General features: G+C 54.8%; 1 protein-coding gene across 4 annotated transcripts; it reads left to right on the top strand.

Annotated features, from left to right (window-relative positions):
• Positions 1-577: 577 nt before the first annotated feature.
• NYNRIN (NYN domain and retroviral integrase containing) lies at positions 578-21,353 on the top strand. Of its 4 annotated transcripts, XM_004755185.3 has the most exons (9): positions 578-1,150; positions 1,295-1,509; positions 11,098-11,765; positions 11,887-13,416; positions 14,294-14,424; positions 14,516-14,612; positions 16,343-16,444; positions 16,671-16,772; positions 17,887-21,353. In XM_004755185.3, the coding sequence occupies exons 2-9, from the start codon at positions 1,312-1,314 to the stop codon at positions 20,732-20,734; spliced, it is 5,676 nt and encodes a 1,891-aa protein (XP_004755242.1). In that variant the 5' UTR covers positions 578-1,150; positions 1,295-1,311; the 3' UTR covers positions 20,735-21,353. The 4 variants fall into 4 exon arrangements, with proteins under 4 accessions (XP_004755242.1, XP_044923573.1, XP_012913057.1 ...); XM_045067638.1 differs by having other exon boundaries at positions 578-1,509; XM_013057603.2 differs by having other exon boundaries at positions 579-1,509; positions 11,581-11,765.
• Positions 21,354-22,713: the final 1,360 nt, after the last annotated feature.

The following is a 22,713-nucleotide window of genomic DNA, read 5'->3' on the forward strand; positions in this document are numbered from 1 at the left end:
CCCAGGCTGGCCAGATGTTCCAGGGCCGGCCTAAAATTAAAGTCCACTGCCCTTCCCCATAGGTACACTTGTGCCTGTTGGAATACTGGTCTCATTTGGGGTTTGTAAAATAAAGGTCACCGAAGCCCAGGACCCAGACTGTGCCCTTCCACAGAGCTAGGTTGTTCAGGCTGCAGGGCTGCATAAGGTGTTCTTTGTGCCGGTGATGCCTCTGGCGCGGGGTGTTGGAGGCTGGCCTCCCCCAGCCCAGAGCTGCTCCCTGACCGCGGATGCCAAACGGTTGGCTGTGGGTCAAGGGTTGAGGGAACCCTCAAAGGCAGCGTTCCAGGCCAGACCCTCACTCCCATCCTGGAGCCTCCCCTCCCGGCATTACTGAAACTCGCTAAAAGGGGCTTTCATAAACAACGCGAGTCTGAAAACTCGGGCGGCTCTCCCGCCCCTCCAGCCCTGGGGGCTTCAGGAGGGTCTGGGCTGTCTGCCAGCCCCGGCTGGCAGTCCCCAGACTTGGGGGTGGGGTGGGGAGGCGGGGCCTTTTCTCTCAGCTTCCTGCTAGGTTTCCAGCCCGGAGTTTCCTCAGGCCCCAGCCTCCCCAGCTCCCCACCCTGCTCTCCCTTAACCCTTTCCTTGAGGGGGTGGGGGTGGGCGGGGTAGTGGTGCAGGGGGAGGAGTGGCACCGGTTAGCTACTCCAGGGAGGGCTGGGAGGGGCGCGGTGGGAGGAGCTGGGAGAAAGTCCCAGAAACCAAGCCCCCTCTCCCGCACCGAACGCCCCTCCTTCCCCTTCCTCTTCCTTCCACCCAGGAAAGGGGAACGTGGAAGGAAATTAACTTTGACCCCTGATTCTGGCTCGCGGCCTAAAACTTGGGTGGAAGGCGGAGGTTTCGAGGACCCTCCCGTCCCTTCCCCCCACCTCGTCGCCCCCTCCCCCGGCCTTCCGCGCCCCTTCTAACCACCCGGGGGGCGGAGAGAGGGTTCATCTTGCGGGGGCTGACGCAGTGGTGAAGGGGAAAGGCTGGGGGCGGAGGGAAGGGCGGCGGGAGCCCCAGCGGTCCCACCCCCAGCTGCAGCCCCCGGCAGGAAGAGGTTGTCGCGGGAGCCGCCGCCGAAAGAGACGCAGCTCGGGCGGACCGGCGCCCGGGCGGTGGCGGGAGGGTACGAGAGCCGGGTGGACCGCTGCCCCGGCGGGGGGGGGGCGCGCCCCTCGCAGGAGGGGGCGTGGCCTGGGCTCCTCGGGCACTCGGCTGGGGTGCCTCCCGCGCTGGGAGCCCGGTGACACTGTCGGCGCCCTCTTTCCAGGGACGGGCGGGGCAGCCATGCTCCTGTCCGGGGGCGACCCTCCGGCGCAGGAATGGTTCATGGTGCAGACCAAATCAAAGCCCCGGGTGCAGCGGCAGCGGCTGCAAGTGCAGCGCATCTTCAGGGTCAAGCTGAACGCCTTCCAGAGCCGCCCAGACACCCCCTACTTCTGGCTGCAGCTCGAGGGGCCCAAGGAGAACATGAGCAAAGCCAAGGTAAACAGCTCGTCCCTACCCCACCCGCCCCTTCCAGCCAGACTCCTCTCGCGCTCCCCTGCCCAGGAGAGGCGGGGGTCCCCAGAGGTCCCTCGACCTGGATTAGGCACTATGGCGGTCAGGTAGTGGGCCAGTCTCCTGTCTTTCCAGATCTGCAGCCTTGGTTCCTTCCCTCTCGTTCCCTTTTTCTTTTCGGCTCTCTCCTGCATGTTACTTCTGTCTCTCAAGTGCGCTGAGAGAACCTCCATGGTGTGTGTTCCCCCATGAGCCTTACATGGCCAGGACCCCAGCATCCATAGCCTGCTCCCTCATCTGGGGAACAACTTAAGGCCCAGCATTTCTTTCTTTCCTTCTTTTTTAAAAGATTTTATTTATTTATTTGACAGAGAGATCACAGGTAGGCAGAGAGGCAGGCGGGAGGTGGGTGGGGTGGGGAACAGGCACCCCACCGAGCAGAGATCCTGATGCGGGGCTCGATCTCAGGACCGTGGCATCCTGACCTGACCCGAAGGCATAGGCTTTAACCCACTGAGTCACCCAGGCGCCCAGGTTTAGCATTTCTATGGCCTCGGCAGTATCTCTTTGTTCTCTACCAAGAAGCTGGAAGGCGCAGGTCCTTCTGTCTCCTTTTAAGTCTCCGTAAATCCTGAGCTGCCCCCTTGGAGCCTCTCAGAGTGCTGGACAGGAGGTGCCCTTAGAGACCCTTCTAGAGCAATGCTGGCATTTTACAGATGTGGTATTGGGGATTGGAGAGGGTAAGGGTCTTGCTTGACATCACAGTGTCAGGTGGGGATGGGGGAGGGTGGCAAGTGCTGGAATTAGAACCCAGGGCTTTGGGTTCCCTGCCCCACACTCTTGATGCCCTAGGCAGCCTCTTGCAGGGGCTGGGTGTGTGTGTGTGTGTGTGTGTGTGTGTGTGCGCGCGCGCGCGCGCGCGCATGCAGATGCTCTGGAAGACAGCGGTCCTTGGGGATGGGTGGGAATCTTGGAGGAGGGCTATGGGCTTTCAGATGAAAGGGGTTGCTGTGTGGGGCTGGGTGCTGGACAGGCTAGGTCACAGTGCACCTCTCTTGCATTCTCTCTGGCTTCTCTCACAAGCTTCTCCACTTGGGCCTCTCGGGTTCCCTCTGACTCCCAGTCATGGCCAAGGTCTCCCTCTTCCTCTAGATTCCCTTATCTTTTCCTGGTAGGAATGCTGCAGCTTCCCTGGGTCCCAGGTCACCCACTTCCTTTGCACTTCTCACCCCCCATCCCCCCAACACACACCCCTTCTCCAGCTGGGTCCATGCCAATATCCTAATTGGTCAAGGCCATGGGTGGTGGAGCCCAGAATACACTGGCCAGTGGCAGGCAGGCAGGCTGGAAAGTTCCTCCCTCAGCCCCTCCACTGAGCTGCTTGGTCAGCGGTTTTTCCAGTTCTGACAGAGGTGTAGGGGGAGGGGAGGGGTGCCTGCCCAGAGAATGGATGGGCTGGAGCCCCTGAGATTCAGACTTTTCCGTAGCTAGAATAGGGTGGGCTAATAAGAGGAGCCTTTGGGGTTGTTTTGGGTTCTTAATCTTTATTATTTTATTTTATTTTTTGTTTTAAAGATTGTATTTATTTGTTTGACAGAGAGAGAGAGTACAAGCAGGCGGAATGGCAGGGAGAGGGAGAAGCAGGCTCCCGCGGAGCAGGAAGCCCCACTCGGGGCTAGAGGCTCTCAGGGCTCGATCCCAGGACTCGGGGGGAAAATGACCTGAGCCAAAAGCAGATGCTTAACCAACTGTGCTACTTAGGCGCCCCAATTCTTAATCTTTTTATTAATTTGAAATAGAACAACTCACCCTTTTGATTTGTATTTTCAGAGATGCCTAGCACTCCTGCCCCTTGCTTTTAATCCTGGATCAGCTTCTCCAGACCTGCCTGCTCCTACTACTGTCTCAGGGTTCCGTGGGCCACTCCCTCCCTCACACCCCAGGCCCAAGAAACCAGTGGCTTTCTTGATTCCCCTACCTGTCCCCTCCTTCCCCTCTGTCTTCCCTCGGGGAAAGGCCCTGTTTAAGATGGAAATATAACATGAGGGTCTTCTAGGTTAGTTCCTCTCTTATTGCACAAAATGAGCAGAGAGAAGACACGGTTGGAGGTTTGGAGCAGGAGAGCAGGGAGGGTGGGAGGATAAGGCTTTGTCCCAGGACTCAGGAGATCTGGGCTCACCCTGTTGTCACCAAGCTGTGTCTGGGACTGAGGGATGTGGCAGAGAGAATTCAAGATCAGGGTTTTCTAGCCTCTAACTGGGTGACCTGGGTCAAATAATTGACTCTCTCTGGAGCCTATTTCTTCATCTATAAAATAATAATATAACACCCATATCATGGAGGGGTTGTGAGTCTGCTGAAATAACGCAGGCTTAAGAATGTTCGCAAATGTGGGGACACCTGGGTGGCTCAGTGGGTTAAGCCTCTGCCTTCAGCTCAGGTCATGATCCCAGCATCTTGGGATTGAGTCCCGAATTGGGCTCTCTGCTCAGCAGGGAGCCTGCTTCTCTCTCTCTCTCTGCCTGCCTCTCTGCCTACTTGTGATCTCTGTCAAAGAAATAAATAAAATCTTTAAAAGAAAAAAAAGAATGTTCGCGAATGTGGAGAGCTATGTGATATAGATGTCAGTTATTGTTACTCTTTTTTAAAGATTTATTTATTTATTTATTTAAAAGATTTTATTTATTTGACAGAGAGAGATTACAAGTAGGCAGAGAGGCAGGCAGAGAGAGAGAGGAGGAAGCAGGCTCCCTGCTGAGCAGAGAGCCCATGCGGGACTCGATCCCAGGACCCTGAGATCACGACCCGAGCCGAAGGCAGCGGCTTAACCCACTGAGCCACCCAGGCGCCCCTAAAGATTTATTTATTTTGAGGGGAGGGGCAGAGGAAGAGGAAGAGAATCCTCAAGCAGACTCCATGGGGGTGGGGGAGGTGCCTCCATCCTAGGACCCTGAGCTGGTGGCCTGAGCTAAAACCAAGAGCCGGGCGCTGAACCTACCGACCCAGCCACCACAGATGTCAGTTATTACTGTACAACTTTGAATGACTGCTTTTGTCTCTGATTCTCAGTCTCCTTGTTTGTAAAATGAAAAGCTGAAATTAAAGTAAGATGAAATGCTCCCCAGGGTCGAGCAATCTGATCCGTGACAATTTCTCAAGTCTGATGATGTCTTGTGGCTTCCATGTGGAGGTGCTGGGGCTGACTCTAATCCCAGCTGTGGGGACACCGAAGCCTGCACTTTGATAACGTGCTGTGATACTCAGGCCAACGGGCAGAGAGGACTAGTGAGACCAGAGGCTGACGGTTGGGAGAGGGGTGAGCATGGGGGGGGCTGGATGGGGAGGGGAGGAGGGGTGAAGGAGACCGGCTCATCTGGAGGAGGGCCTGAGTATGCTTCTGAATTCTACTCACTGGCTTTCCAGGAAAATGTCCCTAGAACTCGAGTGCCTTTAAATTGTTCTCTTGTGGTGGGATTTAAGAAATAATGAAGTCATTTGCCAGAAATCACCTTCCCAGGTGGCAAGAAACAAACACTGGGGGGGGCCTGGCCTCTCTGAGGTGAGATCAGCAAGTGGAAAGGAGGGGTTTATTTATTTATTTAATTAGATTTTATTTATTTGTTAGAGAGAGCGAGAGAGCACGCACAAGCAGGGGAAGCGGCAGGCAGGGGGCGAAGCAGGCTTCCCACCAAGCGGGGAGTCCAGTGCCGGACTGGGTCCCAGGACCCTGGGATCATGACCTGAGCCAAAGGCAGACACTTCACTGTCTGAGGCACCCAGGTGTCCCTGAAAGGAGAGTTTTAATAGTGATCAGAGTTTCCCAGGGACAAGCCCTGCTCAGCGCACTGTCTTTGACAATGGCAATGAAGCATTGAGCACAGAGAGGAGAGGGGACATTTCACTTTCCTCCTTTCTGGAGATGCCTCCTTTCTGGAGATACCTCCTTTGTGGAGATACCTCCTTTCTGGAGATGATGGAGGGAGGGGAGGGGGAACCAGAGACTGGGTTCAGAGAGCTGTGGGGCAGGGCGTGGTTTGCTGACTTTGGGCTTGGCTTGTCAGATGGAAGCTGATAGGTCCCTTGATCCACTTCGTAAGCAAGTCACATGGAAGTTGGTGGTCAGGGATTTGCTGGAGCTGGGTGCTACTAATCCCTACTGTTTCAGGAAGTTTGCAAACCAGTGGTGCCCCACTGGTAGTTTGAAATCAGCCATTGTGGGAGTAGTTATGCCATAGAAATTGTCAAATGCTACAAATCAGGGCTATCATCGCGCCACCCCCCACCCCACCGCCCCCAGGGGCTGATTGTCAGTCTCTTACCTAATTGTGTTTTGGGCAACTAATCTCTCTCTCTTTTTTTAAACTTAATTTTTCTTCTATAAAGGTAATGCACAATTAAAAAGTCCAATACTTTTCAAAAAGCAGACAGTAGGACACCATGATTCCCTGCTGTGTTCCTCCCAACTGCCTCTTCTGTGCTATTCCTCCTAGACAGTACTCCCTGTGGCATTTCCTCATCTCCACATTCCTAAAAAAAAAAGTATATGTATATATATACACATATATATGTGTGTGTATATATATGTATATATGTATATTATCTTTTGATTAATTGGTTTTATTTTTTTCATGTATTTTTCTCTTTTTAAAATTTAAATTCAATTTTTTTTTAAGATTTTATTTATTTATTTGAGAGAGAGAGAGAGAGAGCATGAGAGGAGAGAGGTCAGTGGGAGAAGCAGACTCCTTGCCGAGCAGGGAGCCTGATGTGGGACTCGATCCTATGACTCCAGGATCATGACCTGAGCCAAAGGCAGTTGCTTAATCAACTGAGCCACGCAGGTGTCCCTAAAATTTAAATTCAATTAAATAACAGATAGTGTACTATTAGTTTTTTTAGTCCCTTACATCGTCATCCTTTTTTCCCAATAGAGTTATATATTTCAGTTTTCTGTCAAACCTGTGTCACTCACATCTGGGCATTGCCCTGTATTCTGCTTATGTTTTCTTTCTGACTTGTGCTTCACTAAGGCTAAGAACCCCTTATTTTTCAATTTGCTGGTTTTCCTTTGTACCTGTAGTCAACTCTTACAATTTCAGTAGCCTCTCACTACAGTTTTCTAGAAGGTCAATCTATGTGCTCAGGGTGTTGTTCACCCTGAGGACATCTTTCTGTCTAGCCAGGACTGCACAGCTGGCATCTGAGACTTCAGTTTGCTGTCCTTGGCATCATTTGCCTGTTTTTTTTTGTTAAATGCCTTGTTTCCTGGACTGAATGTCTTTTTCTTTCTTGGGTTGGTGGAGCACATCCATCGGTGGTGTCATCAAGTGAGAAAGATGGTACAGTGCTGAAGGGTATGCTGGTGACTGCTCTCAACGAGCTTGTCTCTGGAGTCTGACCCTCTAGACCAAACTAGCTGTCCCCCTTGCCTGCGGATGCCTGTGTTCTTAGAACAGTGGCTGGCACCTAGTAGGTGCTCAGTGATGATTTGTTGAATGGGTGGATCCATTCAGAGATCTGTCTTTGTCATCATCCTGGAGATTCTTTGCTTTCTTCCCATGTCCTTTCTTGGTTTCCTTTGTTGATTAGCTGGAAGATATTCCTTAGTAGCTTCCCGAGAAACCCCCTCCCGCAACCCAAAGGTGTTTTTTTGTTTTGTTTTGTTTTTTAATTTATTTAACAGACAGAGATCACAAGTAGGCAGAGAGAGTAGGCAGAGAGAGAGGAGGAAGCAGGCTCCCTGCTGAGGAGAGAGCCTGAGATCATGACCTGAGCTGAAGGCAGAGGCTTGAATCCACTGAGCCAGCCAGGCAGAGACCTTACACCATTGACTTCTTGCTCTTGGGACATCTGAAGCTCTTCCAGGACCTCGGTCCTTTGTGTGTGAAATGTCTTCCCTCTGGAAGTTTGTAGTTTTCCCTCTGTTTTGAGGTTTCTCAGTAGGAACCCGTTGTTTGGGTCTGTCTCATCCATCTTCAGATGTGCTCTGTGGCACAGGTGCTCTGTGGGCTTGTCTGTCTGGACATTCATGTTCTTCAGATCTAGAAAATTTTCAGAAACTATTTCGTTGATGATTCTCCCCTGTGTTTCTTAACCTCTCTGGAACTCCTCTTCAGACATTGAGCTTTCTGGCCTGGTGTACTTATTCTTATTTTTTCTCCTGTTCTCCAATTCTGACTTTTTGCTCTGTTTTCTGGAGTTTTCATGAAGTTTATCTTCCAACCTTTTTATTTTTTAATTTTCTAAAAGATCTTATATATTTATTTGGGAGAGGGTAGGAGCAGAGTGAGAGGGAGAGAATCTCAAGCAGACTCCTCACTGGGTATGGAGCCTGACCTGGAGCTCAGTCCCATGACCCCGAGATCATGATCTGAGCTGAAATCAAGAGTCAGGTGCTCCACTGCCATCATATTTTTTAATATTTTAAAGTCATTTATGGGGGTGCCTGAGTGGCTCAGTTGGTGGAGCATGTGACTCTTGATCTCAGGTTGTAGGTTTGAGCCCCATCTTGGGTATAGAGATTACTTAAAAATAAAATCTTAAAAAAAAAGTCACTTATGTTTCTCTGAATTCTCTTTTCAAAGGGGTGTCTGGGTGGTTCAATAAGTTAAGCGGCTGACTCTTGGTTATGGCTCAGGTTGTGGTTTCAGGGTCTTGGGATCAAGCCCTGCCTCGGGCTCCACACTAACCAGGGTCTGCCTGAAGATTCTCCCTCTCCCTCTGCCAGCCCTCCCCGCTTGCACACACACTCTTCCTCAAAAAAATAAATCTTGGAAAAAAAAAATAGTATCCTATTCTTGTTTAATGTGCCAGTGTTGTATATTATCCCCCTGAGAGAGCAATGATAGTAAATGTTTTGGAGTTTTCTTCTCTCTGCCTTGTTTCTCTTCCTTCAAATTGTTCCCTGCCCCTTTCTGTATGTTTTCTTTTTTTTTTCCCTTCCATCTTTACTTTTTTTTTTTTTTTTTTGACCCTGAGATCAAGACCTGAGCTAAGATCAAGAGTCAGATGCTTAAGGGACTGGGCCACCCAGGCGCCCCTGTGTGTTTATTTCACATTAGAAGTTTTTCCCATGTGTCATGGTAATCCTTGCACGAGGCTGACTCTGGTTGGTTTTGAACTTGTTTGTGCAGAGACCTGAGGGTGCTGTCTATCAGGGAGCCTGTTTGGTGATCTTTAGGTCTTTGCTCTCTGGCTGGCCAGATTTCCAGAATGTATTTCTCTGTTCTGTCCTGGAGGGTCACGGTCTGGCTGCTGAGTTGCTGAATGGGAAGAATGAGTTGCTCTGCGTTCAGCTTTCATTGCAGACTTCATCATTTGGCCCTCTTCCCTTCCTTCATGTTTTTTTGTATGGTCTCCACACCCTCAAGTATGGTGATGAACCTCTAATCCCAGGACCTTGTTTCCCGCCTGCTAGTTTGTCTAGAGAGCAAACCTCACGGTATGTGAAGGTACTTGCCCAGCCTTCATGTGAGGGGGGGCTGGTTGATCTCCCCAGCTCTAACTACTCCTCAAACAACTTTGCCTCAGTCTACCTTTTTATTTATTTGTTTTTACTTTTACATTTTACTTATTATTTATTTTATTTTATTTTTAAGTAATCTGTATACCCAACGTGGGGCTCAAGCTTACAACTCTGTTGTTTCTTTACCTTTTTTTGCTGAATGGTATAGACAGCCCCATGGCTAAGGCCCCAGACTTTGGAGTCAGGGTGCCTGAGTATCCCAGCCCACTATCTGTGTAACCTTGGACTTGTGCCCTTCCTTGCTCATCTAAAATGGGGATTGTAGCCATTTCCTTCTAGGGCTGAGAGAGGAAATCTCATGAGATGATGTGTATATAAGCCTGATACACAGTAAGTATTCAATGAATATTAGTTCACATTTATTATTTGGAAAATGGTCTTATTTTTTAATCTGTCTTTTAAAAAATATTGAACAGTTAATGGAACAATAAGTATTTTAAGCTCTTTGCACAAAGAGAAGAAACCACCCACAGTCTTCTTCTCTAGCATGTTTCTTCATTTTTACATATTGTTTTTCAAGTAATTGGAATGTAGGGTGCTGGGGTGGGGATTGGTTAAGGTCTGTGACAGTTATCCCGCTCCTGGTCAGATTCACCCTGCTGGGCAGTGGGACCTGCTAAGGTTATGGGTGGGAGGGGTTGGCTTTGGATGTCTTTCAGGTTTTGAGCTGGTTTTGGACTGATCTCGAAGAGGTTAGACCTGGGCCTAAGTGCCTAGGTGTATTTTAGGCCCTTTGGGGAAGGGGTTGGAGGCCTGTGGCCCAGCGCAGGTAGAAGAGGTAAGCACAGTTCTGAGCGGGGGGCTGGAGTGGTCTTTAGAACAGCTGCTGGAGATCTAAAATGCAGCCTTTGCACCCTAATGGAACTGTTAGGGGAAAATAGGAAGAGGGATGACAATCGGGATGTGGGGATGTGGAGGAACAGGAGGGACATGAGGGCGAGTGTTATCGACATGGGTTGGCTGATGAAGTGGGAGTGTCCATGCTCCCATGGAACTCATGGGGCCATGCTGGTATAGCTTAGCCGCGCAGGGGAGAGCTCCAACCTGTCCCCTCCCAGCGGCTGCTGAAGCCTGAGTGTGTGAGGCCTGTAAACATGAGGAGATGGTCTGCCCAGAGAGCCAGAGGCCTTCGTTCTGGTTCAGCCATCATGCATATCTGTGGGGCTCCCCTGGATGCTGGCCCAGTGACTTACCTCCTCCTCTCTTCCCTCTGGGCAACAGAGTTACCATGGTTATAGGTATGGGTTGTGCTAGAGACCTTCTGTAGGGGGATTAAGCCAGAATCCCACAGGATTACCCTGCGGTCACTGTGTAGTCTGAGGAGGTGGAAAGAGCCCTGGTTTCAGAGTCAGACAGAGGTGGATTGTGTTCCTGGCCCGTCAGCCTGTAGCTGTGTGTCATCGGGCAAGCGAGGTGTCCCTTCTGAGCATGCAGAATGGGAATAGGCTGAGCCAGACTTTAGGCTAAGCACTTCTTTGTATTAATGCATTGAAGCTCCATATTAGCCTCATGAGGGAGGACTGTTATCCCCATTTTACAGATGAGGAATCGCAGGCACAGGGAGGGTAGATCACTTGCCCCAGGTCGCATAGGTTCCTGGCACGGGGAGGATACTCAGTAGTGTACAATTCCCCTTCTAGCTGGCTCCTGTTTCTAGAATTGCAGGTTAGGACTGGGGTATCTCACTTAACCTGCCATCTTACAGGCAAAGGGACAGAGGTCTCAGGAAACAGGTAAAGTTCCACAGTTAACCTGCCTCACCTGGTGCAGCCGAGTTGGAACTAGAGCAAGGGCCCTGACTCCAAGTCTAGGTGTTTTCCCCTTCCCCTGGGTGCCTCCCTCATCTCTTGGGAGAGTTCCCTGGGAAGAAATGAGTGTGTGAGGGGGCAGGACCAGGAGAGAGGGGCTGGCCATGGGGGCAGCATTGGATTATGGTAGGACAAGTCCCTGGGGAGGGGCAGGCCTTGGGGTGGGGAGTGCAAGCCAGTGAGTGCAAGCCCATAAAAGGATGACTTCCTTTGTGCTTCCTCTCCCCACTGTGGCTTCAGGAATATCTGAAGGGCCTGTGCAGCCCGGAGCTGTGGAAGGAGGTTCGCTACCCACAGGCCCTGCACTGCGCCTTCCTTGGGGCCCAGGGCCTCTTTCTCGACTGTCTCTGCTGGAGCACTCTGGCCTACCTGGTGCCTGGCCCCCCTGGCTCCCTGATGGTGGGGGGGCTGACTGAGTCTTTCATCATGACCCAGAACTGGCTGGAGGAGCTGGTGGGGCGGCTGCGCTGGGGCCCTGCCGCTCTGCTTACCCCTCGGGGGATCTGGGAGGCCGAGGTGACCAGGGCCTTCGGGGCCCTGGTCTGGATCCGCGGTGACCAGTATGCAGGGGATCTGCTGCAGCTGCCCCCAGCGGTCCAAGAGCTGCTGCTGAGCCTGGTGCGGGACGCTGCAGGCAAGGAGGACATCATCGAGTGGCTCGGCCGCATCGGCACTTCCGAGTCCCGCTCTGACCCCGAGGTCCTGATCTGCCCTCCTCACCAGCAGAAGGAAGGCCCGGCCATGGTGTCTGTGGGAGACGGTCCTGGGCCCTTCCTGGAGGTGGGGACCCTCCAGAACAGGAATCAAGAACATTCCAAGAGGTTAACCAGCCTGGGAGCCACCAGGGCCCTGGTCTTGGGTGCGCCGGGCCAGAACACACAACAGGAAACAGCAAACCAGCTGGTACGGTAAGTTCTGCTGAAGAAGCTCTCTGCTTCTCTGATCCTCTCCCTGCTCCCCCACCCCAAGGAAGTTGTGGGGGACTTTTGTGGTTTAACCACCCTTCCAATAAACGTGGGCTTTTTCTAGGGTCAATTCCAACAGCCATGGTGGCGCAGACAGCGGTCGAGAGGAAGGGCCAGCGCGAGCCACCAGCAGCCAGGACTCTGCACCCCATGCACAGGCCCTGTCCCAGGAGAAGCCAGGCCAGAGAGCGGAAGACAAAGTCCCCTTCCAGCCCCCAGTGTCAGCCCTGGGCTTGTGCCCGCCCTGGAAGGCCTGGACCCCTGGGCCTGCCTTTGGGCCCTTGTGGCCCGGGGCTATCGCCGCCACCTTCTGGAGGATCAATGAGCTGCACTCCCTCCACCTGGCCTGGCTCCTGTCCCAGGCGTGCTTCAGTTTCCCCTTCTGGCAGAGGCCCCTAGGCCCCATTCAGTTCAAGCTACCAGGGCAGAATCCTTTGCCCTTGAATCTCGAGTGGAAGCAGAAGGAGCTGGTTCCTTTGTCCAGCATGGAAAGCCCCGAGTGCAGACCAGAGGCGGGACCAGGAGGAGAGGCAGCCCTACAGAACTGCCCGAGGCCGGAGACCCCCCCGAAAGTCATGAGTGTATTGGTAGTCTCAGGGGGCTCAGGTGTAAAGGACAAGACTAGCCCCGGACTTCCCCAGATAGGACCACCCTTGACCTCTGTACCGCCACTGCAAACTGGAAGCGAGCCAGGGGATCAAGGAAGCGGGCAGTGGGACAGTAAGGGGCCAGAAGAGGGGCCCTTTCCGGCGCTGCTGCCAGGGCAAGGAGTGTCTACAGCTCAGGGGGGGCCCGTGGCTCAAGGGGGGCTGACCGCGCCATCAGTACCTGATGCTCAAACAGTGCCTGAAACTCTTGAAGTGCCCATGGCTGCAGCAGTGGCCACAGCTCAAACCCCACCTGCGGATCAAGGGCTGCCTGCTGTCCCCAAAGTGCCTACAGCCCAGACGACGCTGGCAGTCCCTGCGGAACCTGCAGCTCTCGAAGTGCCTTCGGCCCCCACGAAGCCAGCAGCTCCAGGGGTGCCCTCGGCTCAGAAGACAGCCGTGGCCCCGCCGGCATCAGCAACTCCAGGGGCACCTGCAAATCCAAAAGCTCCCGCAGCTCAGAAAACGCCTTCGGCAAAATCGTCACCTGCAGGGCCCAAAGCTCCCAAAGCCCAAACTGGGCCTCTAGCCAAAACAGGGTCTGCTGGCCCCAAAGCCCCCAGAGCTCCCAAAACTGCGGCTCAGAAGACACTCGCAGATTCGGGACCGGTCTTGGGTGCGGCCAAACTCCCGAGCGAGGGCCAGTCTTCGTCAAGGGGTGACGCCTCCTTCCCAAAGGGCAAGGCGGAGGCCGAAAGGCAGGGCCCCCAGTCCGGCAGCACCTCGGCTCCCAGTCGTAAGCACCAAGCTCAGACAGAGGGGTTCCTGGGGGCGCGGGAGGGAGCCCCGAGGCAGCCGCCTCGCCATCCACAGGCAAACAGCACGGTGACCAGCTTCCAGAGGTACCACGAGGCCCTGAACACCCCTTTTGAGCTGAACCTGTCGGGGGAACCCGGGAACCAGGGTCTGCGGCGAGTGGTCATCGATGGGAGCAGTGTGGCCATGGTGTGAGTACCCATGGGTGTGGGGTGGCCCAGGGGGACAGAGTGTGGCATCCCCTCTTGACCTCTGCGGGTGGGGCCACAGGGTTCAAATGGGGAAACGGCAGTGTGCACGGAAAGGTTAAGACAGCCCCGAGAAGGGAGATTTCTCTTCTTCCGCTTTGATGGAAGCAGAACCAGGCCCAAAGAGGTGATGAATCTTGCCCCAGATTCCAGAGCCTAGTAAGGGGCCAGGCTGGCCTTGGCTTCCCATCTGTCCCCTGCCAAGGCCTGTGCTCCCACTGTGGCCTGTCACACGTGGTACGGTGTTTGTCAACCCCAGGCCAGCGGTCAGTGTTGAGCCGGAGCCTGGCGGCCCAGCCCAGGTGTCCTTTATGTGGCCTTTCCTGCCTCCGCTAACCAACCCTTAGAGACCATCCTGCTTGCCCAGAGTTTACTGCTGTACATGTGTTCGCCCAGGTGTGTGAGAGACCTGTGGTCTTTCCCCACAGAAGATGGGAGTTACTGTGCTGAACGTACTCCCAGCAGACACGTAGTGGCAATGGCTGCTCTTTTGCTTCTAGCCCTGAATTGAGTTCTTTGGGTGTAGAGGTTGCCTTCTTTTTCCTTTTGCCCTGGAGGGCCCTATTCATGTGCATGCACACGCACGTGCACGTACTCACACATACGCAGGTGTGCAACATACCCCCCACCCAAGCATGCGAACACACACTTACTGAGTGGGTCTTTCCAGAATGTTCGATGATGGATGAAAGGGACAAGGGCATTGTCGGCGCAGATGTGGGTGCGTGGCATTGCCTGGCTCTGAGGGAGGGCTGAGGGGCAGGGCCATGTTCCTCAGGAGGAACTTGTTCATCTCCTGCCCGCTCCCCCGCCCCTCCAGGCATGGCCTCCAGCACTTCTTCTCCTGCCGTGGCATTGCCATGGCGGTGCAGTATTTCTGGAACCGGGGCCACCGAGAGGTCACTGTGTTCGTACCTACCTGGCAGCTGAAGAAGAACCGGAGGGTGAGAGGTGAGCTGCCCGCTGCCTCTCTGTCCCGACTGTGGCCTCTGCCTGGTGGCCTGTCCTCTGAGCATATCTGTCTTCTGCCTTTCGCCTCCAGAGAGCCACTTCCTGACGAAGCTGCACTCCCTCAAGATGCTTTCAATCACCCCCTCCCAGCTTGAGAATGGCAAGAAGATCACCACCTACGACTACAGGTGTGCCAGTCCCAGGCCTACCTTCTGTAGGGCTCAGGGGGCGGGCTTGGGTGGTGGCGGAGGGGGGCTGGGCAGTTGTGTCAGGCGGGGTCCTGCCTCCTCTGCTCTGGGGAGATGGAGGCCGGCATTCCTGAGGGGCATGAGGGGCACCTTGGAGAGGATGGCCTGGGGCATGGGGCCCTCTGGAGGCAGAGGGAGGGATGCCATGAGGAGAGGGCTCCAAGATTGGCCCTACCCAAGGCCAAGGGTGAGTCCGATTTTGGGACTCTGCAGCTGCATTCCCTTAGTCAACAGGCTTTCTTCTCCTGTGACCTACCAGCTGAGACCCACCACTTTGGGTAGACTAGCCCAGGGGACTTCCGGTGTTTCTAGTGAGCTGCTTCCCCAAGTGACTAATTCAGGGCTCCAGTTTGGGCTAAAGTTCATGTCTCAAGGAACTGCCTCAGTCTTTTCCTTCCTCCAGCCCTGGCACCTGGAGGAGGCATGTGTGTGACTGTATGTGCTTGGAGCCCTGGCTGGGCTCTGAAAATGGAGTTTGACTGGCCCTGTCTCCTTGATAAAGCCCTAGGACCTCTCTACTTGTCAGTCCTAAACACCTAGTCCCCAGCGTGGCTGAAGGACAGTATGCCCCGGGCGGGGGTAGGGGTAGGGGGTGGTGCGGGTGAGGGTTGTGATGCTGCCTCTGTGGGGGTAGGGACTGTCCTGCCCTGGTCACTGGTCCTAGGCTGGAGCCGATGCCGGGCACACGCAGGTCTTGGCTGCCCTTAGGCACCTCCTGTGCTGGGCACTGAGAAGTTCGGCTTCTGCCCACTTTTCCCAAGACCTGGCCTCTACCCAGGCTGGGAAGGGCTGGGCATGATAGCCCAGGCATCCCTCCTTCAAGGGCTAGGCCCTTTGATAAGGTCTTGAAGTGCCTCCAATTTCGGGGCTGGCTTTGAGGGAAGGTGGCTTTTCTGCAGAGGCCCCTCTGCTGGGCACTTGTGGAATAGCATGTTTGCGGCCACCAGAATGGCCGCTTCCGGGGAATGCCGAGAAGTAGGTGGCCTTTGCTTTCTTTCCTGGTCACAGCCCTCTTTCAAGGAGAGGTGATCCTTGGAAAAGTGGATTTGTTTATTCAGGTATGTGTTTTTATATATGGTTATATGTATATACATACATACATACAGGTGTATATATGTAGCGTGTATACGTACAAAGAGACGTATGTATATCTGTCTTGGCACGTATGGGAATGTTGTGCACTGGTGAAGAGGAATAATGGAATATTTGTGTGCATGCTGTGTGGGAGGCACTGAGGCAGGCACTTCAGTATCCCATCTCACTTAGTTTAATCCTCACAGTCATACAGGGTAGGTATTTTTTGTCCATTTTGTCTATGTGGAAACAGTAGCGGTAAAAAACGCATGTGTGAATGCGGGCGAGTGTGCGGGTTCCCGTGTGCGTGTCTGTGCATGTGTCTGTGAATGTGTGTCTCTTCAGTAGGGGTCTGTGCTTGTATGTACAGACCCCTGTATGGTTGGGGGTGTGCATCCAACCTCCCCCTCTCAGGGGCTAGTGGTGACCCCGGATGGCTGCATAGACAAGGGCATGGGCTCCCGAGCCCTGGCTCCCCGACCACTGGGGCAGCCTCTTTGGTCAGCACACCTCCGCGTGCACTGCGAGTTCATTTTCCCCAAAGGCCTGGCAAGGGAGGGTTTCTTGGTGGTGAGCAGCAGCCCCTCTCCCTGCAGGTTCATGGTGAAGCTCGCAGAGGAGACAGACGGCATCATCGTTACCAACGAGCAGCTCCACATCCTGATGAATAATTCCAAGAAACTGATGGTCAAAGATCGGTGAGGTGATCCCCAGGGCTGGAGCTATTTCTTGCTTGGGGATGTCAGGCAGCCCCTGGCAGTGGGTGTTGGGCCCGGGAGAGGGGCCTTGGACCTCTGCCCACCAGCACCTGCCTGCAAGAGGAGATGGGGGTCTCAACCCCTGTACGGACACCCGGGAGGGCAATGGGGCCATGGGTGGGTCAAGGCCTCCCCTATGACCACGTCTCTTCTTTCCCGGGTCCAGCCTGCTACCCTTCACCTTTGCGGGGAATCTCTTCATGGTGCCAGATGACCCCCTGGGCCGTGATGGTCCCACCCTGGACGAGTTTCTGAAGAAGCCAAACAGGTAATGGGCTGGGCCTCTGCTGCTTCCCAGCCCCTGCCTCCCCCACCCCGGGACCGACCAGAAACGCCTCAGTGCTAGCCAACGTTTGTCTAGTGCTTAACGATGAGCAGAGTAGTTAGATTTTTCAGGTCTTCACACTTCTCCTGCATTGATGCCTCCATAAACCAACCGTAGTGTGGTTTTCAGTTTTCCAGTTTTGCCTACATGCTTTCATACTGCACACACCCTGCCACAGCTGGCATTTGTACTCAAAGTCTTACTGTTTTTTTTCCCCAGATCCATGCCACGTGAATTCACGTGGTTCATTTTAATGGCTGTGTGGCATTCCATTCCACAAGTACCTAGCAGATGTAGCGAATCTTTCTTTGAGGCTCATTTGACATTTTCCATGTTATGCTATCACACCAGTGCTGCTGTGGACAGCCTCGTTCTTGTTTCCTGGTGAACGAGGCCAGCTGTGCTAGAGTCCATTCTGATGGATTTTTCCCTCTGTATATTGTCTTTGATTCTCACAGCTGGGGTTAGACACATATGACCGTCATCCTGGGCCAGGTTTGCAGTAACTCAGATGCCCTGGTATCCGCTCCCTTTGAGCTACCTTACTGCCCACCTCCCAGTTGCTGGGGCCCCGTGGGGAACTCTGGTCAGGACCTTATGGACAGTGATTGTTCCCAGGGCCAGCTCGCTCAGTTTCATCTCCCTGCGTTTGTCTGCTGTTCCCTCCCGATCCCTCATCGGGCCCTGTTCCCTCTCTTGTTCTTCCCCTGGCTTGCTCGTTCTTGGGGCCAGTTGGAAGTGCCAGTCGCCTCACTCTTACCAAGTCATCAGCTTAGATCTGGTTGAAAATGTTGCTTGGTTAATGAGGATTTGGTTGGATGAAGCTTCAGGGGGCAGCTGCATCTCTGAAATGGAGGCCCAGCCCAGCCTGGAGGTAGAGGGGGTGCCGGTGGGCGGGGTCCTGACAGAGGCTCTGCTGTGTCCCTGGCTGGCACTTGGCCCGGCCACAGGGACACTTGGCCATGAGGCAAGGCTCTGCAGATGTGGTTTTCTGCTGCGGGGCCCCTCTGTCCTCCACGAGGCCCTTTAGCGCCTCCACTCTGCTCTTCTGGTGTAGGCTGGACACTGATGTGGGCAACTTCCTGAAGGTGTGGAAGACCCTTCCTCCCAGCTCAGCCAGCACCTCTGAGCCTAGTGACGGTGTCGACCTTGTGCCTCCCGAGAGTCTGCCGAATATAGAGGACGTCCAGGAGGAGAAGGAGGGGCAGGATGAGGAGCAGAGGGAGGGGCAGGGGGCGCAGGAGCTGCCTGAAGAAGACGCCCCAGACTCCTCCCTGGCCTCAGTGTTCATGGCTGAGTGCTCTTCCCTTTCTGAGGAAATCCTCCGGTGCCTCAGCCTCCACGACCCCCCAGACGGGGCCCTAGACGTTGATCTCCTCCCTGCGCCAGCTTCTCCTTACCTGGGCATCCCCTGGGACGGGAAGGCACCCTGCCAGCAGGTCCTGGCCCAGCTGGCTCAGCTGACCATTCCTAGCAACTTCACTGCCCTGTCCTTCTTCGTGGGGTTCATGGACTCCCACCGTGATGTCATCCCCGACTATGAAGCTCTCGTGGGCCCCCTGCACAGCCTCCTCAAGCAGAAGCCGGACTGGCAGTGGGACTGGGAGCACGAGAAGGCCTTCCTGGCTCTGAAGCGAGCCCTGGTGTCTGCCCTCTGTCTGACGGCCCCCAATGCCCAGCTGCCCTTCCGTCTGGAGGTGACAGTGAGCCAGGTGGCCCTGACGGCCGTCGTCTATCAGGAGCACTCAGGGAGGAAGCACCCCATAGCCTATACCTCAAAACCTCTCCTCCCCGACGAGGAGAGTGAGGGCCCCCAGTCAGGGGGAGACAGCCCCTATGCTGTGGCCTGGGCCCTCAAACATTTTTCCCGCTGCATTGGAGACACCCCAGTGGTCCTGGACCTTTCTTACGCCTCCCGGACCACTGTGGGCCCCGAGACCCAGGAGGGCCGCAGGGTTTCCAAAGCATGGTTGATCCGATGGTCCCTCCTGGTACAGGACAAAGGCAAGAGGGCCCTGGAATTGACCCTTCTCCAAGGCCTGCTGGGAGAAAACCGGCTGCTGACGCCTGCATCCTCGATGCCTCGCTTTTTCCAGGTCCTGCCTCCTTTTTCCGACCTGTCCACTTTCGTCTGCATCCACATGTCGGGCTATTGCTTTTACCGTGAGGACGAGTGGTGTGCCGGCTTTGGTCTCTATGTCCTGTCTCCCACCAGCGCCCCGGTCTCCCTTTCCTTCTCTTGTTCCCCTTACACACCAACCTATGCCCACCTGGCAGCCGTGGCCTGTGGCCTGGAGCGCTTCGGCCAGTCCCGCCTCCCAGTGGTTTTCCTCACGCACTGCAACTGGATTTTCAGCCTCCTCTGGGAGCTTCTGCCCCTGTGGAGGGCTCGAGGCTTCCTCTCCTCAGACGGGGCCCCGCTACCTCACCCAAGCCTGCTCTCATACATCATCTCACTCACCTCTGGCCTCTCCTCCCTCCCATTTATCTACCGAACCTCCTACAGGGGCTCCCTGTTTGCCGTGACAGTGGACACCCTGGCCAAACAGGGCGCACAGGGGGGTGGGCAGTGGTGGGACCTGCCCAAGGACGTGCCGGTTCCCGTCGTGTCCCCCCACACCATGGGCAAGAGGCCTGACTTGCTGGCATTGCAGCAGAGTGACAGCACCTTGGCTGAGGTCATTGCCAAACTGCGGGTCGGGCAGAAACTGCCCGGCTCCTCCCCCTTCAGTTCTGTCTTTAACTCCCTCAGCCTCGACCAGGAGAGCGGCCTGCTCATGTTTAAGGCGGATAAGAGGCCCAGGGTCTGGGTGGTCCCGAGGCAACTCCGGAGGGACCTGATTTTCTGTGTGCATGACCCACCCTTGGGTGGCCACCAGCGGCCCGAGGAGACCTACAAGAAGTTGCGGTTGCTGGGGTGGTGGCCTGGGATGCAGGAGCATGTGAGGGACTACTGCCGGAGCTGCCTGTTCTGTATCCCACGAAACCTCACCGGCAGTGACTTGAAGGTCATTGAGTCCCCGTGGCCTCTCCGGTCCACTGCCCCCTGGTCCACCTTGCAGATCGAGGTGGTGGGCCCCATCACCATCAGCGAGGAGGGCCACAAGCATGTGCTGATCGTGGCTGACCCCAACACCAGGTGGGTGGAGGCCTTCCCGCTGAAGCCCTACACACACACGGCGGTGGCCCAGGTGCTGCTGCAGCATGTGTTTGCCAGGTGGGGCGTCCCCGTGAGGCTGGAGGCTGCCCAGGGCCCCCAGTTTGCTCGGCACGTCCTGGTGAGCTGTGGGCTGGCGCTGGGAGCCCAGGCAGCCTCCCTGAGCCGGGACCTCCAGTTCCCCTGCCTGACCAGCTCCGACGCCTACTGGGAATTCAAGAGGGCCCTCAAGGAGTTCATCTTCCTGCATGGCAAGAAGTGGGCAGCCTCCCTGCCCTTGCTGCACCTGGCCTTCAGGGCCTCCTCCACCCAGGCCACGCCTGTCCAGATCCTGACAGGAGACGAAGTGAGGCTTGGCAAGCCCCTGTGGTGGGAGATGAGCAGTGCCAATATCGAAGGCCTCAAGATGGATGTCTTTCTGCTGCAGCTCATTGGGGAGCTGCTGGAGCTGCACTGGCGGGTGGCCGACAAGGCTAGTGAAAAGGCAGAGAACAGGCGTTTCAAGCGGGAGAGTCAGGAGAAGGAGTGGAATGTGGGCGACCAAGTCCTTTTGCTGTCCCTCCCCAGGAATGGCAGCAGTGCCAAATGGGTGGGCCCCTTCTATATTGGGGATCGCCTGAGCCTGTCCCTCTACAGGGTTTGGGGCTTCCCAACTCCAGAGAAGCTTGGCTGCATCTATCCTAGCAGTCTGATGAAGGCCTTTGCCAAGAGTGGCACACCCCTGTCCTTCAAGGTTTTGGAGCAATGACCGGGGCGGTGGGAGAGCCCCCCACTCCAAGGTCCTGGGCTTTTGCTGCTAGGCCTCCCCCAGCCCCGGGGAGTGGTCTCACAGCCCCCTGGGGGCCTCGGTTGTGCCTTTTGTGGAGAAGTTAATTCACAAAGCTTTGCTGAATTGCCTTGAACTGGGGACAAGTGTCCCTATGGAAACATCCCCAGTTTGGGGTATTGGGAGAATGTGTCAAAGGCTGTGAGATATGGGCCTCTGGTGATTTCACCCTGGGGGAAGGATAGGCCAGGCTCAATGTCTTTCCCCGAGTATTCCCATCATCCTGTCACACACAGGCAGGTATATACACATGTCCCCCAGAGTTTTGCTTCTGGTGTGATTCTGGGCCTCAGAATCGGAACTACATTCCCTTCTGTAATGTGGACTTCCCCTGAACTGTTCATTTGGGGACCCTTTGCCCTTCGAGTTATCACAGCTGACACAAATCCATGAGGTTGTCACAGCCCATTCCCAGTCTCATGGCCACCTTCCTCAGGCTAGGCTAGGTCTGCCCAGCTGTCAAGGAGGGGCTGGCCGTCCTGAGCCCGGGGCTCGGAGCCAGGGTAGGAGTATGGCCAGCCACAGAGAGCATCCCACTTGTCACGGGAATGTTAAGGGGAGACAGTCAGCCTACCTCAGTTGGCTCCAGACAATGGAGACAAGTCCCTATTCCCTGCTTCAATGGCGTCAACATACAGAAATCAAGGATCTCGATGCCAAGTGTGGCATCTCAATCTGACAAGCTACTTCAGCTAGACCTAGGGGCCCAGGCCTCTGTTTCAAGGTGAGCAGGGCATCTGAAATGAGCAGTCTGGCACATGGTGACGTGCTGGCATGGCTCTCCCTCCCAACCGCATCCCAAAGCCCACAGCCCTCTCCTTCCATGTCTACTGTGCCGTGTGTCCCCCAGACCCTGCACCATGTGCGGCTGCTTTGGTTGGATCACCTGTCCCTGGCACCTGCCTTATGTGTACAGCAAACCTCGGCTCCCTCCGAGCCACTCTGTAGAGATATCTTGTAGGGAGAGTGAATTTCTCCTAGGTGTGTATGCTTAACACTGACCCCTCTGAGTGGCTGCTAGTTCCACCAACAGAGTAGTTCCGGGTGAAGGCCAGCACCGTGTCACTCTGGCAGGGCCTCTGAGTGGTTCTATTTCTCCAAAGTGGAGCCAGTCTCCTGGCCCGGCCCAGATTGCCAAAGCACTTGGCACTGCTAGAGCTAGGCATTGCCTACTGTCGTGTCCAATCTGCTGGTTTTACCAAGAGGCCCAGAGGGGGAAGCCGTGTTCCCAAAGTCACACAGCTAGTTGGTGGCTGAGTTGCTTCCCAACTCTCAGTTCGCTTTAAACAGTGGTGGCGACAGGTTCAAGGGAGGAAATCCCTGAATCCTCTCCAAGACCCCATCTCCCAGCTCTTATAGACAAACTGCTTCGATGTTACTCTTAAATCATTTCCAGCTGTCCATTCTGTCCAGGAGAGGATGGGTGACAGCTGAGAAATGAAAGGTGAGCTGTTTTCCCTCCCCTTCCGCTTCTCTGCCTCCTCCCTCTGATGGTATGCCAACCTCCTGTTCATCCATGGTGGACCCACATACATCTCCCCCCACCCCTGCTGTTAACCACATTTATGATCTTATATCCTTTTATATGATTTTTCATTTGATTTGTCAATAAATGGATCCAAATGGAGCTGGTGTCTATTCTTAGCTGCGGACTCAGTTCTGGGAGTGGGGAGGGTGGGAGGCAGTCCCAGGCTGACATGCGGAGCTGAAGGCCTGGGCATCATCCACCGGAGCTCCTCTGACCCACACTCTTATTTCACAGGTGAGACCAGTACCCAGCAGCGACAGGTGGCAGGCCCCACAGCCGTTTCTGTGGCAGGGCTGGGAGGGGGCCGGGGCCGGGCGCTTCCTTGGGGACGCTCTTTTCCAGCTCTTTTTATTTTTTTACGATTTTATTTATT

Source organism: Mustela putorius, unplaced genomic scaffold, assembly GCF_011764305.1.
Source record: "Mustela putorius furo isolate JIRA1106 unplaced genomic scaffold, ASM1176430v1.1 tig00003898_pilon_pilon_pilon, whole genome shotgun sequence".
NCBI classification, from domain to species: domain Eukaryota; kingdom Metazoa; phylum Chordata; class Mammalia; order Carnivora; family Mustelidae; genus Mustela; species Mustela putorius.

Excerpts from the sequence above, each read along its gene's own strand:
- NYNRIN (XM_045067638.1), top strand. The coding sequence starts at position 1,312 with ATGCTCCTGTCCGGGGGCGACCCTCCGGCGCAGGAATGGTTCATGGTG. Across the intron at positions 13,417-14,293 it reads GGGAGCAGTGTGGCCATGGT|GCATGGCCTCCAGCACTTCT; the intron begins GTGAGTACCCAT and ends CCGCCCCTCCAG. Across the intron at positions 16,445-16,670 it reads AAACTGATGGTCAAAGATCG|CCTGCTACCCTTCACCTTTG; the intron begins GTGAGGTGATCC and ends TCCCGGGTCCAG.